This window comes from Heteronotia binoei, chromosome 21, assembly GCF_032191835.1.
Source record: "Heteronotia binoei isolate CCM8104 ecotype False Entrance Well chromosome 21, APGP_CSIRO_Hbin_v1, whole genome shotgun sequence".
In the NCBI taxonomy this organism is placed as follows: domain Eukaryota; kingdom Metazoa; phylum Chordata; class Lepidosauria; order Squamata; family Gekkonidae; genus Heteronotia; species Heteronotia binoei.
Window position 1 is genome coordinate 95,409,461 of NC_083243.1, and position 26,196 is coordinate 95,435,656.

Sequence of the window (26,196 nt, forward strand, 5' to 3'; positions counted from 1 at the left end):
AGCCATGTTGGATCAGGCCAATGGCCCATCCAGTCCAACACTCTGTGTCACACAGTGGCCAAAAAAGAAAGGAGGTTCACAAGTGGGGCTAGAAGCCTTTCCACTTTGCCCCCCCCCAAGCACCAAGAATACAGAGCATCACTGCCCCAGACAGTTCCAATAATATGCTGTGGCTAATACCCACTGATGGACCTCTGCTCCATATTTTTATCCAAACCCCTCTTGAAGCTGGCTATGCTTGTAGCCGCCACCACGTCCTGTGGCAGTGAATTCCACATATTAATCACCCTTTGGGTGATTAACCAGAACCAACTTCCTTTTATCCGTTCTAACCCTACTGCTCAGCAATTTCATTGAATGCCCATGAGTTCTTGTACTGTGAAAAAGGGAGAAAAGTACTTCTTTTTCTACTTTCTCCATCCCACACATAATCTTGTAAACCTCTGTATTATGTCACCCCGCAGTCAACGTTTCTCCAAGCTAAAGAGCCCCAAGCGTTTTAACCTTTCTTCATAGGGAAAGTGTTCCAAACCTTTAATCATCCTAGTTGCCCTTTTCTGGACTTTTTCCAATGCTATATCATTTTTGAGGTGCGGTGATCAGAACTGTAAACAGTATTCCAAATGAGACCGCACCATCGATTTATACAGGGGCATTATGATACTGGCTGATTTGTTTTCAGTTCCCTTTCTAATAATTCCCAGCATGGCATTGGCCTTTTTTATTGCAATCACACACTGTCTTGACATTTTCAGTGAGTTATCTCCCACGACCCCAGTCTCTGCCAGTTCACAACCCATCAACTTGTATTTGTAGCTGGGATTTTTGGCCCCAATGTGCATTACTTTGCACTTGGCCACATTGAACCTCATCTGCCACGTTGATGCCCACTCACCCAGCCTCAACAAATCCCTTTGGAGTGCCTCACAATCCTCTCTGGTTCTTACCACCCTGAGCAATTTAGTGTCATCTGCAAACTTAGCCACTTCACTGCTTACTCTCAACTCCAAATGGTTTATGAACAAGTTAAAAGAGCATGGGACCCAGTACTGAGCCCTGCAGCACTCCACTGCTTGCCGTCTTCCACTGTAAAAATTGCCCATTTATACTCACTCTGTTTCATATCAATTAGCCAGTTTTTGATCCACAAGAGGACTTGTCCTTTTACTCCATGACTCTCAAGCTTACTAAGGAGCCTTTGATGAGGAACTTTATCAAAAGCTTTCTGGAAGTCAAGGTAAACAACATCTATTGGGTCCCCTTGGTCCACATGTTTGTTCACCCCCTCAAAGAATTGTAACAGGTTAGTGAGGCAAGATCTTCCCTTACAGAACCCATGCTGAGTCTTCCTCAATAACTCGTGTTCATCAATGTGCCTACTCATTCTGTCCTGGATAATGGTTTCTACCAACTTTCCCAGTATTGAAGTCAGACTGACTGGCCTGTAATTTCCCAGATCTCCTCTGGAACCCTTTTTAAAGATGGGGGTGACATTTGCTACCTTCCAGTCCTCAGGAACAGAGGCAGATTTCAATGAAAGATTACATATTTTTGTCAGGAGATCCACAAGTTCACCTTTGAGTTCTTTTAGAACTCTTGGATGTATGCCATCCGGACCTGGTGACTTATTAGTTTTTAATTCGTCTATCATTTGTTGGACCTCCTCTCTTGTCTCCTCAATCTGACTCAGGTCTTTCAACACCCCTTCCAAAATAAGTGGTTCTGGAGCGGGCAAACACTTCTCATCTTCCACAGTGAAGATGGAGGCAAAAAATGCATTCAGCTTCTCAGCCATTTCCCTGTCTGCCTTCAGTAATCCTTTTACCCCTTGGTCATCCAAAGGCCCCACTGCCTCCCTGGCTGGTTTCCTGCTTCTAATATATTTGAAGAAATTTTTATTGTTGGTCTTTATATTTTTTGCAGTATGCTCCTCATGGTCCCTTTTTGCCTGCCTGATCACAGTCTTGCGTTTGTTTTGCCACAGCCTGTGTTCCCTTTTATTAATCTCACTTGGACTAGCTTTCCACCGCTTAAAGGAATCCTTCTTACCTTTTACAGCTTCTGTAACTTTGTTAACCATGCAGGCCTTTTGTTTGTGCTTTTCCTAACTTGTGGTATATATTTTATCTGAGTTTCTAGGATTGTAGTTTTAAATAGCCTCCAAGCTTCCCCAAGGGTTTTGACTGCGTTTACCTTGCCTTTCAGTTTCCTCTTCACATGCCTCCTCATCTCAAAGAATTTACCCCTTTTAAAATTCAAAGTGGCTGTTCTGGTCTTTTGGGGCAACTCCCTATTTATGCAGATGGTGAAATCAATAATGTTATGGTCACTGCTCCCAAGTGGTGCAATCATTTTTACATCTCTCACCAGGTCTTGAGCATTACTTAGGACCAAATCCAGGATTGCCCCACCACGGTAGGTTCTGTGACCATCTGCTCCATAGCACAGTCATTGAGAGTGTCTAGAAGCTCAATCTCCTTCTCTCGATCAGAACATATATTGACCCAATCCATCTGTGGGTGGTTAATATCACCTATTATGACACAGCCACTATCTTTAATCCTTCCATCATATTATAATCTTCCTCTATCTTTTGATTTTGTGGGCGATAACAAACTCCCATAGTTAAATTTCTTTTTGGGCCCTCTATTTCGACCCAAAGCATTTCAAGAAGGGAATCTAATTCTCTGACCTCAGTCCACAATGTCTATGTTTCCCCCCAACACTAAACATTCCAACTCACCAATTTCACTATGAACACTTCTAGCATTTGTCTATAAACATCTATAACTTCCCAGGCGAGTTAGGCCCGCAACCTTCCTCCTGCTGCCTTGAGACTTTGGCAGACAGTCCATACTGTTTGTCACCATCTCAGTGGACAACTGTGATCCATTACCCGGTAGAAAAGTAACAGCTAACCCTTCATCTCTTTGAGATGAGTCCTCCGAAACCCAGAGACATTTCATCTCCTGTCGGCTTTCCCCCAAGATTTAGTTTAAAAACTGCTCTGCCATCTTTTTGATTTTAAGCGCCAGCAACCTGTTTCCTTCTGGGGGCAAGCGGAGGCGATCTCTTTTGTACAGTTCCCACTTGTTCCAGAAAGCATCCCAGTGCCTAACAAACTTAAACCCTTTCTCTCTACACCATTGTCTCATCCACACATTGAGACTTCTAATTTGTGCCTCTCTCTCCTGCCCTGCACATGGAACAGGTAGCACTTCTGAGAAGGCTACCTTGGAGCTCCTGGCCTTAAGTTTCCTGCCTAGCAGCCTAAATTTTTCCTCCAGGACCTCACGACTGCATTTCCCCACATCATTTGTGCCAACATGCACCACGACCACTGGCTTCTCCCCAGCACTATCAGCCTATCTACAACACGCGTAATGTCCGCTACCTTCGCACCAGGCAGGCAAGTCACCATAAGATCAGTACGTGGTTTTGCCACCCAGCTGTCTACTTGCCTAAGGATCGAATCACCAACTACCAAGACACCCCCCCCCCCGCCCAGGGATGGTTCCTTGGCGCGAAAGGATACCCGCTCACCAACTGAAGAAGAGGTCCCTTCTGAGGGCGCATTCCCCTTATCCTCAGCATGGTGCCCTGTTCCCTCTTGACCCTCATGCTTCCTGGCAGCAACAGGGCTGCCATGTTCAGGGTGGGGTTCATCTAACATGTCCCTGAGAGTCTTCTTCGATTGCCTGACTGACTGTCTCTGCATCTCCAAGTCAGCCACCTCAGTCTCAAGAGTACGAACTCATTCCCTGAGGACCAGGAGTTCCTTGCATCGAGCACACACCCAAGACTTCTGTCCTGTGGGCAGATAGTCATACATATGACACTCAGGGCAAAACACTGGAAAGCCCCCACCCCCCCCTGCTGGCATTCTACCTTCATGATAGCTTTTTAAAATATACAGTCTCCCCTTAAATCCTGTTGTGTTTATGTGGCTCTCCCTCTGGAGGGTCTACTTATCTTATTGGGACACAAGGAAATAGGGATCCGGGTTCCTGGTCCTTACAGAGCCCCCAAGCTAAGAGCCACAGGCCAAGACCCCTTTAGCTGTTGCCCTTTAGCTCGCGCCTCTGGCAAAGTGGAGCTTAATAATGTAAAGAGGGTGGGGCCTCAGTCTGCCCCAGGAACATAGCCACTCCCAGTCAATCAGCAACAATTACCTACAGCCCCCTCAAAACAAACAAACAGCAGTTCCCCAGCAACCACACAAATTCAGAAATTCTTAGCCATCACACAACTCACACTTCGCAGCAATTCCCCCAGCTGTTTAGAAAGCCAATCCTCACCCTTATAGCCTTATCTGCTCTCTCTCAGAGCTCTCTGAAAATTTCAGAGCTCTCTTGGTTTATTAACTATAGGTACTCTTAAATATGGTTTTGCTTTATGTACAAACAAATATGGTGAACTGACTAGGGTTGCCAACTGCCTGGAGAAAAGAGGTCTTATCACTTTAATAGTTTTGTGGGGTGTTATTTACCAGATGACGTTGTTAACCTCCATACCATGAAAAGCTTCAGAATCTTAATTTCCACTTACACTTTTCTCTGGCACTAGTCCTGATTTAATCCTGACTCATTTCCCAGTGATGTTTGGGCTTGTCTCAGCTATAGAGATGCCTAACAAAAGCCAGTCAAAATAGAAGCTCTCCTGAATTTTTTGTCTCTCATAAGCAGTTCTCTGTTCCTATGTTTAAAGGTGCAGGAACGTGGCATGCCACAATGAAACAAAGTATTATTTGCTTTACCACCCAAACTAGCGCTGCTGGAGAGCAGTTCTTGAAATTGGGACATCTCACCAGATTTGTGTGTCTGCTGCTGAGAAACAAGGCTGGCTTTTGCATACTGTGATAGGGCATGTGAGGGAGGTGGGTTCTGGCTTGGTTTCAGGGCAGGCTGTTTCTCAAGCTCAGGTGATCAAAAAGGTTGAAACCACCCCCCCCCAACCCTTGTGTATGGAATATGTTCCTTAAGCACCCCATCCCGGCCCAGTATGGAAGGTGAGCTCCAGTAACTGCAGAAGTGGAATAAGGTTGCCAATAGTAAACTAAACATGGGATGAAAGGGATGCCTTCTGATCTGGAGTGAGAAAAGAGTTAATGTTAAGGAAAGGCAGTGTAAATGTATGGCCCTGGGGTAACATTGGCCAAAAGAAGCAGGTAGTTGCCCTTACTTGGATAGCCCAGGCAAGCCTGATCTCATCAGTTCTCAGAAGTTAAACAGGGTTGACTCTGGCAAGTACTTGGAATACCAGAGCCAGAGGCAGGAGCAGGCTTTATTCAGCCACCTCTCTGAATATCCTCCAGACCCTCAGTAGAAGTCAGTCATCAGGGATTATCATGACTTCCATGGAAGGCAAATGTACACATACACATGCATATAAAAATACAAAAATACCAGAAAATGAAAAAGAAAATAGGTGGTTGACTTTGCAGAGTTTTCCCTCTGTCAGGCATGGTGGGATAGCAATGGTATTTTCTTGGGAGGGTGAGAAAATTCTGAACCTAGAATTTCCAAGACAAGCTAGGATAGAGAGTCTGAAATGTATCCTGATTTTTAAAAACAACCAGAATTAAATTAAACCACTGAGGCTTCTGTGCAGTCCAGCCATGGAAAAGATATCCAAGAGCTTTTAGCAGACTAGGAGTACTCCTCTTCTTTCTGGTGCTTTCCTGCCAATACTTCCACAGGACAAAGAGGAGGGGCACTACTCTCTCTGTTCTCTTTTTGCTGCTGTGAAGAAAAGGTCTCCATTGCTGTTCTCTATTTTTTCCTCTCCTCATTTTTGAGGCTGAGACTTGTTTCTCTCAAAAAGTTTTTTTAAAGAAAAAGTTTCTGATTTTTTTTTAGTATGTAGCACTTCCAACTGTGGAATGAGAATATTTTGAGTTCTAACCTATGTCCCCTTCATTCATGAAATTTAATGATGACCTGGCCAGGATTCCCTACCAGACATTGCCTCTCAGTCCTCATGTCTCACAACACTATTCTCATACATTTATTTATTTATTTATACCTCACCCTTTCACATGAATGGGCTCAGGGCAGCTTACAACATAAAACCCAACAACAGTAAAAACAATAAAACAGTAGCTGACACAATAGCAAAAAAAAATGCCTCATGTCAGACAAAGATAAGTTCCCAGAAATATCCTGTGTCTGAATAGTATCTAAAAACAGCCTGGCATGGGAAAGGGGATATAAGCAGGGGAAGCCAAAATGTTTTAATATTTGAATGTCTGCCACCTTAGCCAAAAGTCTGGTGGAACAGCTCTGTTTCACAGGCCCTGTGGAACTGTAATAAGTCCTGCAGGGCCCTCATCTCAAGTGGGAGCATGTTCTGCTAGTCAAGAACCAGCGCCGAAAAAGCTGTTACCCTGGTTGAGACTAAGCAGCAGATGTCCAGGCCAGGGATCACCAGAAGGTGCTGTTTGGAGGAGCACATATGGGGAGAGGTGGTCCCATAGGTATGATGGCCTCAGGCTACATAGGGCTTTAAAGGTCAATACCATAACCTTGAACTGGATCTGGTATTCAGTCAGCAGCCAGTGCATTTTATCATTTGTGTATGATGCCAGACAGAAATAAAGAGAGAAACCACAGAAAAATGGTATACAGCACAAATATAGAAACTGTGATCACAGTGACTAAATGATTTCTTCTATGTATTCCAACTATTTACTGAATAAATTCTAAAGATAATTCATACAAATAATATTAAGGTGTTCATTGGTTTGCTCCACATGTATTCAAACTGTTTATCAAACTTACAATACCATAAGACCAGTCCACAAAATTCATGTGCAAAGTCACAAAAAGTTCATTCCTATAGAGCAGAAGCAATCCTCCCTGGAGAAAGGGGACCATACAATAACATAGAATTGGCAACCTACTGAGTCAAACAGTTGCCAGTTCCATGAAATAAAGGTACTCCAATGGTTTGCTGACATGGTCCTCCCATATTCTTCTAGTTCCACTTCAGATTCAGTTTCAGGTTATATATTTCTTCAAAGAAATCCTTTTATAAATCCTGCTTATAATACCAGCCAGTCTTAGGACATCATTTCACCCATGGCTTTCTCAAAGATTCCAAGATCTCAGCAGCAAAAATTCTTCAAAGTGGTTTCAACTTCAATCTTACAGTGTGTAGATTCCTGATAAGGAGGAGGGACACTTCTAGTCTACTAGAAAACTTTGGAAATCTTCTCTGCAGCTGGCCTGTGCACATGTAGTCCCAAAGCATGTCTGCACAGCAGACCACTTGATGAACAACAGTTACAGCTGAATGCAGCCCTGAGGGTTTTTTTGTCTGTGTGTGTGTGTGTGCTATGCTTAAACCAAGCTGAAGTGTGCCTGATTTGCAGGGGAAGTTTTATTTAGGTAGGTGTTGCTGATGTTATCCTATTTCCTTACTAGGAAAGGTTTATTGGTCAGACAGTACACTGCGGAAAATCAGCAGGGCTGCCCTGGATGGCTCCCAGTATGAAGATATCATTACTACAGGTAATAAAATGCTTTGCTAGAACCTGGCCTCATCCTGGGTGCTTTCAGAAACTGTTCCTGTTGTTTTTCTGTATGGGTGGTTTGAAAGCAGGTTTTTTTGTATAGTTTTTTCCAAGTTTATTAATAGCGTTTCCAGAACTATAGATAGTCTGGGATAGCATGTGGATGCTTTTAAGTGGGAAAGGTTATAAACGTTTGGGTGGGCATCAAGATCAGCAATGATTATGCTTTCCTACAGGGCTGCAGACCACAGATGGATTAGCAGTGGATGCCATTGGTCGCAAAGTGTATTGGACAGACACTGGGACCAATAGAATTGAAGTGGGTAACCTGGATGGGACAATGAGAAAAGTTTTGGTGTGGGAAAACTTGGACAGCCCAAGAGCAATTGCACTATATCATGAGATGGGGTAAGTGCTGGTAGCAGAATCTCTTGGACTGGGGAAAGGCAGAGGACCGGAAGATACTGGAACATTAAATCTTTTGGCTTTCTTCTTTTCTGCAGATTCATGTATTGGACAGACTGGGGTGAGAATGCCAAACTGGAACGAGCTGGGATGGATGGCTCTAACCGTGTGGTTCTTATCAGCAACAACCTGGGCTGGCCAAATGGCCTAGCAGTGGATAAGACTGGATCACAGCTACTCTGGGCAGATGCACACACTGAGGTTAGAGTTCCTATGAGAGATGTGGACTGGTCCTTGGAGTTGATTTTAATACTTTGCTAGAAAGGATGACATGGGACTAATTAAAGAATGCTCACAACCTGAAAATAAATTCATATATGAATGTTAAACATCACATGATGACTTGCCTATGTGAAACAGCCATCATGGATCAAAAGCTAACAGCAAGACATTAAAGTTATCTGGTATTACTGCCATTTTGGTACAGGCTATTTGCCTGTCCAACTATAAGTCACCCTATAAAATTATGACCACATTTATACAAAAGGAAAACTTATTAAAAGTATTTATTTGTTTAAATAATTTTGCCCTGCTTTTCTCTCTTTTGAGGAGCCAAAGTGGTTTACAAAATACAATTTAAATAAGCAAATGGTCTTGGATCCACTTGCCCAGCTCACTTGAAGGCCTTTGGTTGTGGGCAGGTGAAATACCTGAAGATATAGAAGAAACAAACTCAGGTCTTGCTCTGCCTTTTTTGTTGTTGTTGCCATCAAGTCATAGCCAACTTATGGTGACTCTAGGGTTTTCAAGGGAAGAGAAGAACAGAGGTGGTTTGCCATTGCCTGTATCTGCATAGCAGCCTTGGACTTCCTTGGAGGTCTCCAATCCCAAGGTCTTCTGTCCCAAGGTCAACCCTTCTTAGCTTCTGAGATCCAACAGAAATAGGCTAGCCTGGGCTATTCAGATCTAGGCTGTTTCTCTGCTGCTGCTAGTAAAATGCTTCCCAGCTTCCACTCCTGCTAGGGAGTTCTTTTCTCACTTGTTAGCTCCTCTCAGCAGAACAAACATTTATGAGTGAATGGTTCTCTTTCTCAGTGTGGCTTAGTATCTAAAGCTTCCATAATTGGGCTTCTTTTGCATTGAGTCCTCATTTCTGATGGTCTGCAAACCCCCTGAAGGGCTGTATGAGGCATATAGAATCATAGGTCACAACCTCCTGCACAATTCAGGAAATTCACAAATACATCCCCCACACACACCCAGTGACACCTGCTCCACACCCAGAAGATGACATTTTCCTGGGAATTTGGTTTAATATTGACACATGACAAGTCATCAGATAAAGGGATACCATTTGATCTATATGTATATGTGAGTCCAGAATGTTGCATATGGTTGCTTGGAGTCATAACCTTTTTCCAGATAGTCTCTGAAGAGGAATAAAAGTTCATTATAGCTCTCTTCTTTAGCGTATTGAGGCTGCAGACCTGAATGGTGCATACCGCCGCACCCTGCTTTCACCAGTTCAGCACCCTTATGGCCTCACTTTATTGGATTCCTACATCTACTGGACTGATTGGCAAACTCGTAGCATTCACAGAGCTGACAAGGATACTGGAGCCAATGTCATCCTGGTCAGGGCAAACCTGCCTGGCCTTATGGACATTCAGGCTATTGACAGGGGGCGCTCACTTGGTAAGTTTTCAGGTTTCATGCATGCCATAGAAAGTCCCAGGATCTTGGCCTGATGGGAAGTGTGACTAATGTTATTCATATCATACTTAATTATTGAAATTTTCTCTTTAAAGCTTGTGATTCTTAAGTCAGAGGGCCTACTTGGTGTCCATTATCTCCCTTCACTGCTATTCAGGTTTTAAAGACTCTATTTAAAAGACCACTGAAACTCCGACAAAGTTTAATCTATCAAAGCTTCCCTGTTTTCATCACACTCCTGACTTTATCCTGTTGTTGCTCTGTGTTGTGATTCAGAGGCTGGGCTCTGATCTTGTTATTTTGCCATAGGATGGGGTTCTCCCCCCCACCCCACCCGCAGTTTATAACTATGTTGTTGCTGCTGTGGAAATGGCAAATAATGCAAAATTAAGATCCTCTGCCATCTAACTGTTGATCAGCTTGGAGTGATGGCAGGTTTCTCATATTCAGAGTCTTTAGGACTTTCTTTTCTGAAATCCTGTATCCGTTTATCTCTCTGATGTCTACCATGACCCTGCAAAAACGATTAAAGTATGTTTCTTAGGTAGCCCTAATAGAGACCTATAGACTCTAAGGAGCTAGGTTAGTTGCCTGGGAAATGCATGTTCAAAACTGCAGGAAAATGTTGAAATAATTACGACATAAAGAGTGGCTTTTCCTTTCTCCTTTTTCCTAAGGTGCTAACAAGTGTGGCATGAGGAATGGTTGCTCACATCTCTGTTTGCCGAATCCTGAAGGTTTCTCCTGTGCCTGTCCTACTGGTATCCAGCTGAAGAGTGATGAGCAAACTTGTGACCCATCTCCTGAAACATACCTGCTTTTTTCCAGTCGTGGCTCCATCCGACGAATCTCACTAGATACTAGTGATCATACTGATGTTCATGTTCCTGTCCCAGAGCTGAACAATGTCATCTCTCTGGACTACGACAGTGTGGATGGCAAGATTTACTACACAGATGTCTTCTTGGATGTCATCAGGTAGGTACCCTTGAGCTTCCTGTCTACGTATTAATAATTACCTAAAACCACTCATTTGCTTGATTGGTCTGTAGGTCATTGGGGCTTCTACTACAATGGGATTGTTGAGTAGACTAAGGAGTCCTTTCCTCATTCAATGTGGTATTAACATTCTTTCAGGCGAGCAGATCTGAATGGGAGCCATATGGAGACAGTTATTGGCCAGGGACTAAAAACAACAGATGGTCTGGCAGTGGACTGGGTGGCTAGAAACCTCTACTGGACAGACACAGGTCGCAACACAATTGAAGTTGCAAGACTAGATGGCAGCTGCAGAAAAGTGCTAATTAACAACAGTTTGGATGAGCCTCGAGCAATTGCTGTCTTTCCCAGGAAGGGGTAAGTCTGAAGTCAGCTAAAGGCAGGAGTTTCTACAGATAAGATCACAGAGAAAGTATGGAGGATAAAAAAGAGTTGCTCTAACAATGGAGACTCATTTTGAGGCTTTCAGGAGTACTTATTTGCTGGGAAAGGGTCCTCTCACCAGCAGATCAGTTCATGAACAAAAGCCCATCTTCAGGTACAGCACAATGGCTGGTTGGGAAAGGCTTATTTCAAGCAGCTGTCTGGCAACCTTTCTGCCAGGGGTTCTACTCATGTCTAAACACCCCGGACAGTGTGGGGAGGAGGGAAGAGGCTGCAAAGACAGGAAGGACTATGGTTTGATGCTTGCAAGGAGTCCTTTCCTGTCGGCTGCAATTGTCTGGAGGAGGCTGTTGCCTCTTGAAAGAGAAAGACAGGAGGCCAACAGACCCAGCCAACAGCTCTGCTCATTAAGAAGGACCCCAGATAGCTGCTCTGCTTGGCACATTAGTCTTTACTTATTAATAGCCCTGATACTACTATATGAAGTGTGAACTGCATACCTGCAAATTATAGCAGCAGAATGTTTAGAGAAGGAAAGCTGGTGTCAAGTCAGAACTGCTGGTGTTCAGGCACCCTAATTTTGTGTTTGTGTATCCCACCTTCAGATACCTCTTCTGGACAGACTGGGGGCACATTGCTAAAATTGAACGTGCAAACTTGGATGGCTCTGAGCGCAAAATATTGATCAACACTGATTTAGGCTGGCCCAACGGTTTGACCTTGGATTATGACACCAGAAGGTGAGCAAAGCATTGCTAGTGAAGTAGTAAATTTAAGATGTATGTTTTGGGAGGGAGCAGTTGACTCAGCCGGAGTATTTATTTTGTTTTTAACACAACTTGAGGCAGACGTACAACTCCAATATATGGAGGAGAGGTAGGGAGAAAAATAGGTTTGTTTGGGGCAGAAGGTCCGGGATAGGAAGGAAGTTTTTCTTACTTGGTTGTTTTCTGTTTTTCTAGAATTTATTGGGTAGATGCTCACCTAGACCGCATAGAGAGTGCTGATCTCCATGGAAAACTGCGCCAAGTGTTAGTCAGCCAAGTGGCTCATCCCTTTGCTTTGACACAGGTACAAAGGAACTGGGTAGTTTACTGGAATTTCATTAGATAGTAGGGGAGGGGCATGGCTCACTGAAGAGCATCTATTTTCTACAGAGAAGGTCCTAAGCTGAAATCCCAGCATCTCCAGTTAAAAGAATAAAGTAGTTGATGATGTGAGACATCAACCTGAGACTCTGGAGTATTGTTGCCATCAGAATAGACAATATTGATTTTGATAGACCAAAAGTCCAAAGAAGTAACATGTTTAATTTGGGTTGTGGTGAAGATGATGTTTTGCTCTTTCATTCTTTGTTTAGTTTCCTGTGAGCGGGCTTTTGTGATGGCTACACTTTCCTAATGCTATGACTGTTTTTTGGGTTTTGTTACGATTTTTGAGCAGCAGGACAGATGGCTTTATTGGACTGACTGGCAAACAAAATCTATCCAGCGGGTGGACAAATACTCTGGTCGGAACAAGGAGACAGTGTTGGCCAATGTTGAAGGGCTTATGGACATTATTGTGGTCTCTCCTCAGAGGCAGACAGGTACATGCAACAATACTGGTTCCTTAATGATGAACTTGGAGCCAAACAGGGTGCAGATATAGTAAACTAATAGGTTTTGAAAAAAAGTGCAGTATTGAAAACATATAAGGAAAGCTCTGAATGCTCTGGGTCCTTCATTTTGCACAAAGGGAACCTCCAAAAGGGAACTGCTAAAAATATTACTGAAATATATGACAATCTGATTTACATACTGTGGTTCATTTATAGTTAATTTATATATAGCTTATGTGTAGTTGTCCAATTTTAAGTTTAGTTTAGCTATATAGAAATGGTTCCTGCTTTGCTCATAATATTCAAGACAAACCATACTTGTACAGTCAAGATGCAGATGTATATAAAGGTTCATACTACATATGGTGTCCATTTGGTAGCATTAATGTAGTTCTTAACTTTGATGACTGATTCTCTTCCCTTGCTTAATTGCCAAGGTGTAGTGATTCTGTGGGTGATGGGCTTTCTTATTGGTCCCTGTACTTGACCATCTGGCCAGTATTCTTGGTAAGAAGAATATGAAACCTTTGCAGTTGGGAAGAGGAAGCTATACTCTGTGCTAGATCTTTTGTCTGTTTCTTTTAGGTACAAATGCTTGTGGAGTGAACAATGGAGGTTGTACTCACCTCTGCTTTGCCAAGGCTACTGACTTTGTTTGTGCATGTCCAGATGAACCAGATGGACGACCCTGCTCTGTTGGTAAGTTATTTGAGGTGTAAGCTTCTGTGCATGATTCACAGTCTGTATTCCTGCTTAACCAGTACAGTGTTGCTATGTGCTCTTAAGCAATACAACTTCAGATAATAAACTAGCATGTATTGTAGAATTTATCCTTGGCAAAGCACACTTTATGACTGAAATGCCTCCATGCAAGAGGCCTTTATTTTGATTCATCTTGTCTGACAATTGCCTTGTGCATTTGAAATTCCCTCCCACATCCCAGATGCATATTTTAGCAGTCACAGGAGAATACAACTTAAGGTGGTTTTTTTATTTCATTGTGTGCAAGAATGTTTTAAAACTGCCTGCATATTAACACTGAGGTACTGCTTAAGGGATTGTTGCAGATTATTCAAAGAATTCTCTAGTTTTTCTTTGATTGTGTCCATACATTTGTAACTTCTGCATCTTCTTCGTGGTCTCTGTGCATCACACCAATGGGAGAGGTGCCGGCGCCGACCCTGATCGGTAAACTTCAAAAGCTGTGGTTTTCCGCGCCGCCGCATGCACAGACACCCCCCCCCCCACTGCGCATGCTCGCCAGGACGGGAGCGGACATCCCGCCAGTTCTCTTCTGACCGCCGCGCTGATCGGTTGATCTTTTTGCTACGGTCGGTGAACTTCGTTGGACTTTGTCCTAAATTGTTAGAAATAGTTAGTGTTAGTTGTTAGTGTTAGTTAGTTTAGTTAGATAGCGTTAGGTTTGTTCGTCCGGAGCGTGGGGTGAGTTTTTTCACCCTTCGGGGCGCCCCCCCCCCCCGTGCTCTCAGGCCTTCCACCCGTTTTTCCTACCCCTCGTATGGAAAAGCGGTGGGGTTTCTTCCGTCGCTGCTCGAAGTGCGGAAGCAAAATCGCGCCGCCGGACAGCCATTCTCTGTGCTTGCTGTGCCTGGGAGAGCAGCACAAGCCAGACTCTTGCATTCATTGCGTCAAGTTCTTGAAGCAAACGCGGAAGAACAGGGCAGCGCGGCTGGCGGCAGCGCTCATGGAGAAAGCACTATCACCACGTGTGCTCTCCACCGATCAAGGGCAACCTTCGGCTGAACTGTCGACACCGAAATCGGTCGACGCCGAAAAAGGTCCCTCCGACGCCGATTGCCCCCGCAAGCGCTCGGGCTCAGCAGCTGCATCGGAGTCCTCAGTGCCAGCAAAGAAGCACAAGGAGGACAAGGGGTCACATGCTGAAAAGTCAAAGAAGCATAAGAAGGCCGATAAGCCTAAGCACAAGCCTGCTTCGCAATCTTCGCCTGCATCGCTTTCCGAGTCTTCGACGCCGGTTGTCCCGCCGTTGAAGCTCTTCGCCTCACCCGTTTGTCAGCCGAGCCCACCACCGCTTACCTCAATGTCGACTCAGCTGGTCATCTCCGACTCCGATTCTGAGATTGTTTCAGCACAGCGCGTCGATACCAACAGAAGCCCATCGGGTTGGCTCACGCCGAGGCAAGGGACCCCTCGTTCTCGTAACCCTCCCTGGGATCGACGTCGGGACTCGCATCGGGATCAGTCTTCGAGCAGCCGCTCTCCTCGCTACCAGAAGAAGGATCTGTCTCCTCATCGGCCAGTGTCGCAGATTCTTTGGGATCAGCGGCAGTGGCAGTACCTCTACGGTGCTTACCCGATGCAACCCCCGTTCCCTTGGTTGCCTCCGCGGCAGATGGACTGGGATCAGGCTTCGGAGTCTTCCTATCGCTCCCGGATGTCCTGTAGAACCCCTCGACGTGCGCCTTCCGCCACGGTATCGAAGCCGCCTGAGGTCGAGCATCCGGATCGGCATCGAGAGCTAGAGCGGCATGCCTCCCCGGAGAAGCCAAAGACAACACCAACGGTTCAGACGTCACGGCCTCGGCGTCAGCCGTCTGAGCAGTCGGAATCGCCTGAAGCATCTCCCAGGTCCTTGAGGGAGTCGTCACCGGAAGAACAAGTGGCCTCCTCTACAGGTAAACCTTCTCCACCAGAAAAGACCACGGAGGATCATCCCATCTCTCCCTCCTCAGACCTTAAGTCCTATGGGGACTTGATTAGAAGAATGGCGCAGGCGCTGTCTTTACTAACAGTTCAGCCTCAGCCTGTGGTCACGGACAGTGTTTTTGATATTGTCCAAAGGGATACCTCGACGGCAGTTGCTCTACCCATCACCAATGTGATGCTTCACACGGCTAAGTCATCCTGGGACAAGCCTGCGTCCACGCCGGTGTCATCGCGCCGGCTGGACCACATGTATCGCCTGCAAGAAAATACACCGGAGTTCCTGTATATGCACCCTAAGCCCAACTCAGTCGTGGTATCATCTTCGTCCAAAGCAAAGAAGACGCATTCGACTCCCCCTGATAAGGAGGGGCGGAAGCTGGACGCTATGGGGTGGCGATTATACTCCACTGGGTCGCTTGGGGTGAAAATTGCGAACTATTCGGCATGTATGGGCAGGTATCAATATACCTTGTGGGATCAGATCTCGTCTGTCCTGAACACTCTGCCGGAACAGAGTAGATCGATCCTGAAGAAGTTGCAGAAGGAGGGGATGGCCTTGGCAAAGCAGCAGCTGAATTCCGCAAAGCATTCAGGTGATGCGTGTGCTAAAACTCTCATGACGGCCATCTCCCTACGTAGGCACTCCTGGCTACGCTCCACCACCCTGCAACCTGATACGCAGGAGTATATTGAAGATCTCCCGTTCGATGGCACGGGTCTCTTTAGCGCCATCACGGACTCGGTCCTCCAGGAGATGGACAAGAGTATAAAGACGTCCAGGAAACTGGGGGTCTCCACCTGTCGTCTGCAGGTGAAGCGGCAATGGCCGCGACAGTGGCAGAAGAAGCCTTATGCCAAGTCTCCTGAGCGGCAGTGGCGTCCTAAGTCAGCGACCACCTTTTCACGGCCTCAGTACCAGCCAAAGCAAAAGTACTCGCCGTCCTCTGCGCAGGCTTCCAGGCAGAAGGGTGCAAAGCAGCACAAACAGGGCCTTTGACTCCCCACTTCCTGCTCGTCCCCATAATATTAATAATAATAATAATAATAATAATAAATTTTATTTGTATCCCGCCCTCCCCACCTCGGCAGGCTCAGGGCGGCTAACAACATTTCTTAATAACATACAGTAATAATAAAATCTTTAAATTTAACAATATAAAACAATATAAAACATTATTTAACAACATTAAAAACCAGTCAATACAATTAGATAGTTTAGTCTGACAGTGCTGGTGATGTTTGACGCTAGTTCTGCCAGTTTATACACAGCGGTCTAGGTCTTTAAGCCGCATTGGCGGATCCTTATTAACAGCCTTCTTTAGCAGTCTGAGTAAGCAAGTTTAAAAAGGGTGGTCTTGCAAGCCCTGCGGAACTGGTCAAGGTTCCGAAGGGCCCGCACCTCCTCAGGGAGTTGGTTCCATAGGGCAGGGGCCGCGGTTGAAAAGGCCCGTGCTCTGATATTTTGATGTTTAATCTCTTTTGGCCCAGGGATAGCCATTAGATTTTTCCCGGCTGACCTCAGTGCTCTCTGGGGTTCATATGGGGAAAGACGGTCCCTTAGGTAGGCGGGTCCTCGGCCATATAAGGCTTTAAAGGTAATGACCAACACTTTGTACTGGACCCGGTATATAATCGGCAGCCAGTGCAGTCCACGTAGCCCCGGCCGTATATGTTCCCATTTCGGGAGTCCCAACAACAGCCTGGCCGCCGCGTTCTGCACTAGCTGCAGCTTTCGGGTCCGGCACAAAGGTAGCCCCAAGTAGAGGGCATTACAGTAGTCCAATCTTGAGGTGACCGTTGCATGGATCACTGTTGCGAGGTCCCGGCGCTCAAGGAAAGGGGCCAACTGCCTTGCCCGCTTCAGGTGGAAGAATGCTGACTTGGCAGTGGCCGCTATCTGGGCCTCCATGGATAATGAAGGCTCCAGTAGAACACCCAGGCTCTTTACCTGGTGCGCTGCTTTCAATGGCGCACCGTCGAAGGCTGGGAGAGCTATTCCCCCTCCCAGAGCGCCGCGACCCACACAAAGGACCTCCGTCTTCGCTGGGTTCAACTTCAGCCCACTCAGCCTAAGCCACGTTGCAACAGCCTGTAAAGCCCGGTCGAGGTTCCCTGGGGCGGAGTTGGGCCGGCCGTCCATTAACAGATAGAGCTGGGTGTCATCTGCATGGCAACCCAGCCCAAACCGCCGGGCAATCTGGGCAAGGGGGCGCATATAGATGTTGAACAACATCGCGGAGAGAACTGCTCCCTGAGGCACCCCACAATCCAGTGTGTGTCTCCGGGACCGCTCACCCCCGATGGCCACCCTCTTTCCCCGACCCAGAAGAAAGGAGGAAAGCCATTGTAAGGCCGACCCCCCAACCCCAATGTCGGCGAGGCGGCGCGTCAGTAGCTGATGGTCGACTGTGTCAAATGCCGCCGACAGGTCTAACAGCATCAGCACCGCAACGCCGCCTCGATCCAGTTGCCACTGGAGGTCATCCATCAAGGCCAACACCGTAAACGGTAAATTAGACACCCATGGGGACACGGACTCTATCCGCCTGTCTCGTTTTCTTCCAGCCTGGTCCCGTATCACCTCAGACCAGAGGCAGAATTATAAGGGAAGGAGATCGAGACATAATAGTGCTCGACCCCCTTCCAGCCTTCGTCCCATCCTGACGGTGACAGGTAGTGGGGCCAGGTTGAATTACTCGCCTCTGTCACTGGTGTTATGCAATGCCAGGTCCATCAATAATAAGACCTCTGTCCTGCGGGAGTTTCTGTCCGAACAGGACATGGACCTGGCTTGCGTGACTGAGACCTGGGTGTGCGAGGGGGAGACGGTAGCTCTCTCCCAGACCGTTCCCCCGGGATACTCGGTCTTTCACCAGTCACGGACTAGCGGGCGGGGGGGGGAGGGGTGGCACTTCTCATATGAGAGGCTTACTCCTTTAGGGCTCTTCCGGCTCCAGAGATCCCAGGCATTGAATGTGTTGGCCTGATGTGGGATGTTGGGGAGGGGTTGGCGATCTGGCTGGTGTACCGACCGCCTAACGCACCGGCCGGCGCCTTACCATCCCTGGTGGAGGCCGCGGCAGGCTGGGCGTTGGAGCACCCAAGGCTCTTGGTCTTGGGTGACTTCAATGTCCATGCCGACAAAGAGGCCTCCAGCCAGGCGATGGACCTGGTGTCATCCATGGCGACACTAGGACTCTCCCAGGTTGTTACAACACCCACTCATCAGGCGGGACACATGTTAGACCTGGTCTTTGTGACCGGAATATCAGTGACTGATATTGCAATGGAAGCAGTGCCATGGTCAGATCACTTTGCCCTTAAGGCCCGTATGGAGGTGTCACCCAAAACCTGTTTAGGCGGAGAGCGTATTTTAGCTCACCCGCGGAGCCTGATGGACCTGGAACGGTTCCTAACAGCCCTACGGGACACCTGGCCCGCTGGCGATTCCCTGAATGATCTGGTAGAGTCCTGGAACGATGGGCTCTCCAGGGCCATCGAGGAGATCGCACCCAGGCGCCCTCTGCGCCCCCGCCCGAAACCGTTGCCTTGGTTTAACCGGGAGCTGCGGCAACAAAAGCGGGGACTCAGACGACTGGAGAGACAATGGCGGCGTACTCGAGACGAAGTGACCCGAACATCTTATAGAGAGAGTTTGAAGGCCTATGAGATGGCAATCAAATCCGCAAAGAGAGCATTCTTTGCGGCTAAGATTGCGTCCGCAACTTCGCGCCCGGCACAACTGTTCGACATAATTAGAGGACTTACAACGATGCCGCAAGGCAAGCCAACTTCTATTGAATTGGAAATAGGCTGTGAGGCTTTTGCGAATTTTTTTGCGGATAAAAGCGCGTCACTCCACCCCGACCCCCCTGCCAGTTTTGAGACAGTTAGCGAACCCGAGGCCCCAAGCCTGTCTTCAGACTATACTCAAGATGGCTTTAGCCCCCTCAGCCTGGAGGAAGTTGACAGGATTCTCTTATCGGCTTGCCCAACAACTTGTAAATTGGACCCATGCCCTTCCTGGCTTATTAAATCTTGCCAGAGGGATCTTAGATACCCTGTATGGGATATCATAAATAGATCCCTAACGGAAGGGCACTTTCCAACGCCGCTCAAAGAGGCTGTGGTCCATCCCCTCCTAAAAAAATCATCTTTAGATCCGGCCCAATTGGCACACTATCAGCCGGTTTCAAATTTGCCCTTTTTGGGTAAACTTATTGAGAGGGCAGTGGCGATGCAGTTACAGACTTTCCTGGAGAATGCTTCCGTCCTTGACCCATTTCAGTCCGGCTTTCGCCCGGGACACGGGACGGAGACAGTGTTGGTTGCCGTAGTGGATGACCTTCAACGGCATCTGGATCGGGGTGGCTCGGCGGTGCTGATGCTGTTAGACCTGTCGGCTGCGTTCGGTCGACCATCGGCTACTGACGTGCCACCTCGCCGACGCGGGGATTCAGGGGTTGGCCTTACAGTGGCTTTCCTCTTTCCTGGAAGGTCGGGGACAAAGGGTCGCAATTGGGGGGGAGCTATCCCGGAGGTGCACACTCGATTGTGGTGTGCCCCAAGGGGCGGTTCTCTCCCCGATGTTATTTAACATCTACATGCGGCCTCTTGCCCAGATTGCCCGAAGGTACGGGCTAGGATGTCACCAGTACGCTGATGACACCCAGCTCTATCTACTGATGGACGGCCAGCCGGTCTGCGGCCCGGAAAATCTTGATCGGGCACTACAGGCCGTGGCTGAGTGGCTCAGACTGAGTGGGCTGAAGCTAAATCCTACGAAGACAGAGGCCCTTTGCTTGGGTCGCCGCAGCCCGGGAAGGGGAATCCCCCTACCAGTTTTTGACGGTGCGCCGCTGACGGCGGCAGACAGGATCAGGAGCTTGGGGGTGCTATTGGAGCCTTCCTTAAAGATGGAGGCTCAGATAGCAGCCACTGCCAAGGCCGCATTTTTTCATCTTAGGCGGGCAAGGCAGCTGGCCCCCTTCCTGGAGCGCGACGACCTAGCAACAGTGATCCATGCTACGGTCACCTCGAGGCTGGACTACTGCAATGCCGTCTACATGGGGCTGCCCCTGTCCCGAACTCGGAAATTGCAGCTGGTGCAGAATGCAGCGGCCCGGCTGTTATTGGGTCTTCCAAAGTGGGGACACATTCGGCCGGGTCTTCGGACTCTGCACTGGCTTCCAGTAATATACCGAGTCCGGTACAAGGTGCTGGTTATTACCTTTAAAGCCCTATATGGCCTGGGACCTGCCTACCTGAAGGACCGTCTCTCCCCACATGTTCCCCAGAGAGTACTGAGGTCAGGAACACAAAATCTCCTCACTATCCCCGGGCCAAAAGAAGCCCGCTTGAAATCCACCAGAGAAAGGGCTTTCTCCGTTATGGCCCCTACATGGTGGAATCAGCTGCCGGAGGAGGTGAGGGCCCTGTGGGACCTTGTTCAGTTCCGCAGGGCCTGTAAGACGACCCTCTTCCGGCTAGCCTACACCTAGCTAAGATGAGAACTCAATGTAGCTTGGCCAGACGTCTGTTCTATATGTAATTGGAATGTTTACTGGTTTTTAAGGTTTTAACTGTTTTAAATGTTTAATTGTTTATATATTTAAAATTGTTTAATTTTTATGTTTGACCAATTTCTGGAAGCCGCCCTGAGCCACTTGTGGGAAGGGCGGGATATAAATCACGAATAAATAAAAAAATTTTTTAAAAAAGACCAGTGGGTCTTATCTGTAATCCAATGGGGGTACGAGATAGAATTTTTCCAACATCCCCCTACCCTGACTTTCGCCTACACTGCACCCTCCCCTACTCTCCTGGAAGAGGTTCAGTCCCTCCTCCTCAAGCAGGCCATCGAGGAGGTCCCGAAGGATCAACGCGGCCGTGGGTTCTACTCCCGCTATTTTGCTGTCCCGAAGAAGGACGGGGGCCTACGCCCGATTATGGACCTTCGGGGTCTCAATGAGTTCATCCGTTACAACAAGTTTCGGATGACCTCCCTGCCCTGCATCCTCCCGCTGCTGGATCACGGGGAATGGATGGCCACTTTAGACCTGAAAGACGCTTACTTTCATGTTTCCATTCACCCCCGGCACCGCAAGTTCCTGCGCTTTACGATCGGCAACGGCCACTTCCAGTACAGGGCCCTGCCCTTTGGTCTGTCGACGGCCCCGAGAGTGTTTACAAAAACTATGGTCGTCATTGCCGCCCACCTAAGGCTCCAAGGGATCTCCCTATTCCCGTACATAGATGACTGGCTGATAGTGGCGGGGTCAAGGAAGGCTCTGCTTCAGCACATCGACGTCACTCTCGCTCTGTTGTCAGACCTGAGGCTCCAGGTCAACTGGAAGAAGTCGCACCTCCAACCATCGCAGAGGGTGCAGTTCATCGGCGCGGTGCTGGACACTGTAGCATGCAAGGCGTTTCTCCCAGTGGATCGAGTGGAGGCCATTGTTCAGGCAGTTCGCTCCCTACACCACAATCCGTCGGTTCCTGTGCGCCCAATTCAGCGCCTGCTGGGGCTCATGGCCGCCACCACTTCGGTCGTGTCGAATGCGAGGCTTCGCATGCGGCCACTCCAGCTGTGGTTCCTCCAGGAGTTCTGGTGCTACTTCGACTCCCCGAATCGGTACCTGACTGTTCCTCCAGAAGTGTTAGCGGATCTCAATTGGTGGGGGCAGGACCGCAACTTGACGGAAGGGGCGCCCTTCCACAGACCACAGCCGTCTGTGACGATCACGACAGATGCATCCCTTTGGGGATGGGGCACGCATGCGCTGGGCCTGTGCGTCGGAGACTGGTGGCCAGCCCATCAATCTCTTCAGCACATCAATTACCTGGAACTGTTGGCCATTTTCCACGCTGTTCCAGACGCTCATCAGGGGACAGGCGGTGGCAGTCCTCACGGACAATACGACCGCCATGGCCTACATAAATCATCAATGGGGCACAGTGTCCTGCAGACTCTGCCGGCTGGCGATGACGATTTGGGAGGCGTGCATAGTCCTAGGGATATCGCTGCTTGCAACCCACCTTCCAGGTGTTCAGAACGCCCGGGCGGACTTTCTCAGCAGGGGGGGAGCATCGCTCCACGAATGGGAGCTCAACTGGAAGTTCCTAAAGCCCGTGTTTCGTCTGTGGGGAGTGCCCACGCTGGACGTCTTTGCGACTCGGGACAACAGAAAATGCGAGTCGTTCTGCACCAGGGGCGGTGTGGATCCGATGTTCCTCGGGGACGGGCTCCTGGTCCCTTGGGTGCACCACAGGATGTATCTCTTCCCCCCCTTTGCCGCTGATCACCAGGGTGGTGCAGAAGCTCCTGCGGGAGAAGCCGGTGGGCATCTTGGTGACGCCATGGTGGCCGAGGCAGCAATGGTTCCCATTAGTCCTCCGTCTTGCCCGCGGGACGTTCCACCACTTCCCGCAGGTTCCAGACCTGCTGCTGTCGCACCAGGGACGGGTGGTGCACCACGATGTGCCCCACATGAAGTTGACGGCCTGGCGTCTGGACGCTCGCAGTTATCGGAAAGAGCTCGGTTCATGATTTTGAGCAGCCAGAAGCCTTCGACTTGACGCTCGTACGCCTACAAGTGGTCGAAGTTCGTTCAGTTCTCTACGAGCAAGGGGCTGGAGCCGCGGGCGGCGGGGCTCTCTGCAGTCTTTGACTTCTTGGTGTCCCTGCTGGACCGCGATCTGGCAGCTTCCTCGGTGAGGGTGTACCTGGCGGCCATCTCGAGTGAGCACGTGCAGATTGACGGGCATTCAGTCTTCGCCCATCCGGAGACTAAGAGGTTCCTCAAGGGAATTGCCCGTCTGTATCCGTCGGTGCGGGTGCCCGCGCTGTCCTGGGACTTGCCCTTGGTGCTCAAGGCTCTTATGGGCAAACCGTTTGAGCCTATGGCTACCTGTTCACACCAGCTGCTGGCGTGGAAGACAGCGTTCCTGGTTGCAGTCACGTCAGCGAGGCGAGTGGGCGAGCTGATGGCGTTGAGGTGTGACAAGCCCTACCTTTGCTTCTCCCCGGAAGGGGTGGTGCTCCGCCCTGACATCACGTTGCTACCCAAGGTGGTCTCCGCGTTTCACTTGAATGCAGAGATCGACTTACCCGTGTTCTTCCTGAACCCGTCGGAGGAGGTCGAGCGGCGTCTGCACGCCCTCGACGTAAAACGGGCGTTGGCGTTCTACTTACACCGTACGAAGCCTTTCCGATGAGATTCCCGGCTCTTTGTCTCTTATGTGGCTCCTTCTTTGGGCCGGAGGATCTCTTCCCAGAGACTATCCAAATGGATTACTGGCACTATCAGACTGTGCTATCTTCTCCGTAAGACGCCGCTTCCCGGGCCAGTGTGGGCCCACTCTACGCGTGCGGTGGCAACCTCGGCAGTATTCATGAAGGGTGTTCCGCTGCAGGACATTTGCAAGGCTGCCACCTGGGCGTCGGCACATACCTTCTTGGCGCACTACGCGCTGGATATGAGGCAGCGCCAGGACTCGGTGGTGGGCCGTGCTGTGTTACAGACTGTCTCTTGTTGATGGACCGTTGCGCCCTCCTCCAGGTATGTCCTTTGCTTGCTAGTCTCCCATTGGTGTGATGCACAGAGATTACGAAGAAGATAAACAGGTTTCCTACCTGTAACTGATGATCTTCGAGTGGTCATCTGTGCAGTCACACTACCCGCCCTCCTTCCCCTCCGCTGTCGGTCCATCCTGTGTGGGCTTATGCAGTGGTCAGAAGGAACTGGTGGGATGTCCGCTCCCGTCCTGGCGAGCATGCGCAGTGGGGGGGGGGGTCTGCGCATGCGCGCTGGGATGGAGGCGCGGAAATCTGCAGCTTTTGAAGTTTACCGATCAGGGTCGGCGCCGGCACCTCTCCCATTGGTGTGACTGCACAGATGACCACTCGAAGATCATCAGTTACAGGTAGGAAACCTGTTTTACTTCTGCATAAGAACATCCTATGTAATTCTTAAATGTTGATTATCTTTATTAGAAGATCTCTTACCATGGAATTTGTTATAGTTCTTTTGTATGTATTCGGTTAGTCAGAATTCTGGCCTGTTTGTGGGTTTCAAAACTCCTGAAACTTGCAAATTGCTAGTTTCCTCATAGCTGAAATTATCATTCCTGCCTCAGGTTCTGTTTTTCTTTCTTCTGTAGTACCTGGCATGGTGTTACCATTTGCTGTGACCACTAGTACAGCTAAGAAGAGTCAGACTGTGGCTAGTAGACCAGACTCAACAACAACTAAGCCTCACACATCCTTGGAAACAGCTGAAGGAAAGTGAGTGGCTTTGCTGATGCTGACTAAAATGTGAATGTGAAACAAGAGTAGGTTGTTTCCAGTTTCCTTTGTAGATTCCCCCTCCCTCCATGGAAAGAAACTTCCCCGTTTTTGGCATCTTAAAATGGAGTTCCTGCATTACTTTGTAGGATGGAGACAAGTGGGATAGAATTATACTAATGTTTGGATCATTCTGTTTAACCAACTATAGTAATCTTCTTTCTCAATATTGAAGAGGTTTCTGAATTTCAGCAAGTATATTCATTGATATTCCAAAAGTACTGTTATCTATATGAAATGTTATTTGGGATACAGAAAAGAGGGTTTTATTGTACTCTGTGTTATACTGCTTTGGTTCCCCCGGTGTGGTTCAGCCCTTTAGTCAAGTGACTGGCAACACTTTGTTTTGAAGGTGACCATTTTGTACATTTTGTTATACAGCTGCTCTCACAAAGAAACTGGCCAAAGCCTGTGCACCCATGCAGAAGAAGCTGTCCTAGCAACCACAGGTCTGTTATTTTTCATAGTCCCAGGTTACTCCATGAAATGAATTTACAACAATAACTCTAGCAACCCCAAAATGTGGATTTAATGTTTCCAGATCATGAATAATGTATTAGTAATGTGTATAATGTATTAGTATACAATGTATTAGTAATTTGCAACCCCTCCCAATTTAGTATCATCTGCAAATTAAATAAGCATTCCCTCTATTCCTTCATCCAAATCATTTATAAAGATGTTGAACAAAACAGGCCCCAGGACAGATCTTTGAGGCACTCCACTTGTCACTCCTCTCCAAGAGGATGAGGAACCATTCACAAGCACTCTTTGGATGCAATCTGTCAACCAGTTACAGATCCACCTAACAGTAACAGGATTCAAACCATACTTTATTTAAACTTTATTTAAAATATATACGGGGCAGTGTTTTCACTAGTTCCTCACTCCCACTGCAAACATCCACACTAATCCTAGAAGTTCTTTGATCCCTAAAGAAGCATTTTGGGAATCTCAGTGAACTTCAACCAGAGGGAGAGAATTGGTTAAAATCTCCCCTTCTGCAGAAGTGACTCACACCAGTGGGAGAAAACAATTGGATTCAGCCCATTAATTATGATGATTGTATTATTATAAGATAAATGTTTGTCAATTTCAGACATTCAAAGTCCATACCTTAGGGAAGAATCAAGCTGTTCCTTACATGTGAAAACAGGAGATAATGATTTCTAGATATTCTTTCTGTTGTGCTACATTCCATCCAGAACTAAGCATAAGTATGAAAAATACTTGCTGAAAATAAGATCCCGACAATGCAGCCTTTCTTTGTTTATGACTTATGCTAAAGTGAGTTATATACTGGATGAGCACTGCTAGAAAGATTAATAGGTTCCATTATGCCATTATACCCTTCAGTCATTCTCCTGGGTATCTTGAAAACTTTTGTCTTGAAAATGCATAAAGCTCTTGTTAGCCATATGTTTGTAACAGCATTTATTTTATTTTTTTGCAATACAGTGGGTTGTTGCCCACAGTAGGAGAATGGCTGTTTGGCAAATGAATGAGCTGATCTTTTTGCAAACATTTGTGGAAAGCAACAAATGAGAT

At 47.8% G+C, this 26,196-nt stretch overlaps 1 protein-coding gene across 4 annotated transcripts in view; it reads left to right on the forward strand.

Annotated features, from left to right (window-relative positions):
* Nucleotides 1-26,196, forward strand: part of LRP4 (LDL receptor related protein 4) — a 160,249-nt gene that overhangs the window by 119,402 nt on the left and 14,651 nt on the right. For 3 of the 4 annotated variants that reach the window (XM_060261335.1, XM_060261336.1, XM_060261338.1), the window contains exons 24-35: nt 7,425-7,511; nt 7,750-7,921; nt 8,017-8,179; nt 9,388-9,613; nt 10,309-10,609; nt 10,769-10,987; nt 11,620-11,754; nt 11,977-12,085; nt 12,458-12,602; nt 13,200-13,313; nt 24,441-24,588; nt 25,030-25,097. In XM_060261335.1, the coding sequence (XP_060117318.1) occupies nt 7,425-7,511; nt 7,750-7,921; nt 8,017-8,179; nt 9,388-9,613; nt 10,309-10,609; nt 10,769-10,987; nt 11,620-11,754; nt 11,977-12,085; nt 12,458-12,602; nt 13,200-13,313; nt 24,441-24,588; nt 25,030-25,097 (1,887 nt within the window). The remainder of the gene's footprint in view (nt 1-7,424; nt 7,512-7,749; nt 7,922-8,016; nt 8,180-9,387; nt 9,614-10,308; nt 10,610-10,768; nt 10,988-11,619; nt 11,755-11,976; nt 12,086-12,457; nt 12,603-13,199; nt 13,314-24,440; nt 24,589-25,029; nt 25,098-26,196) is intronic. The other variant, XM_060261337.1, reaches the window with a different exon arrangement.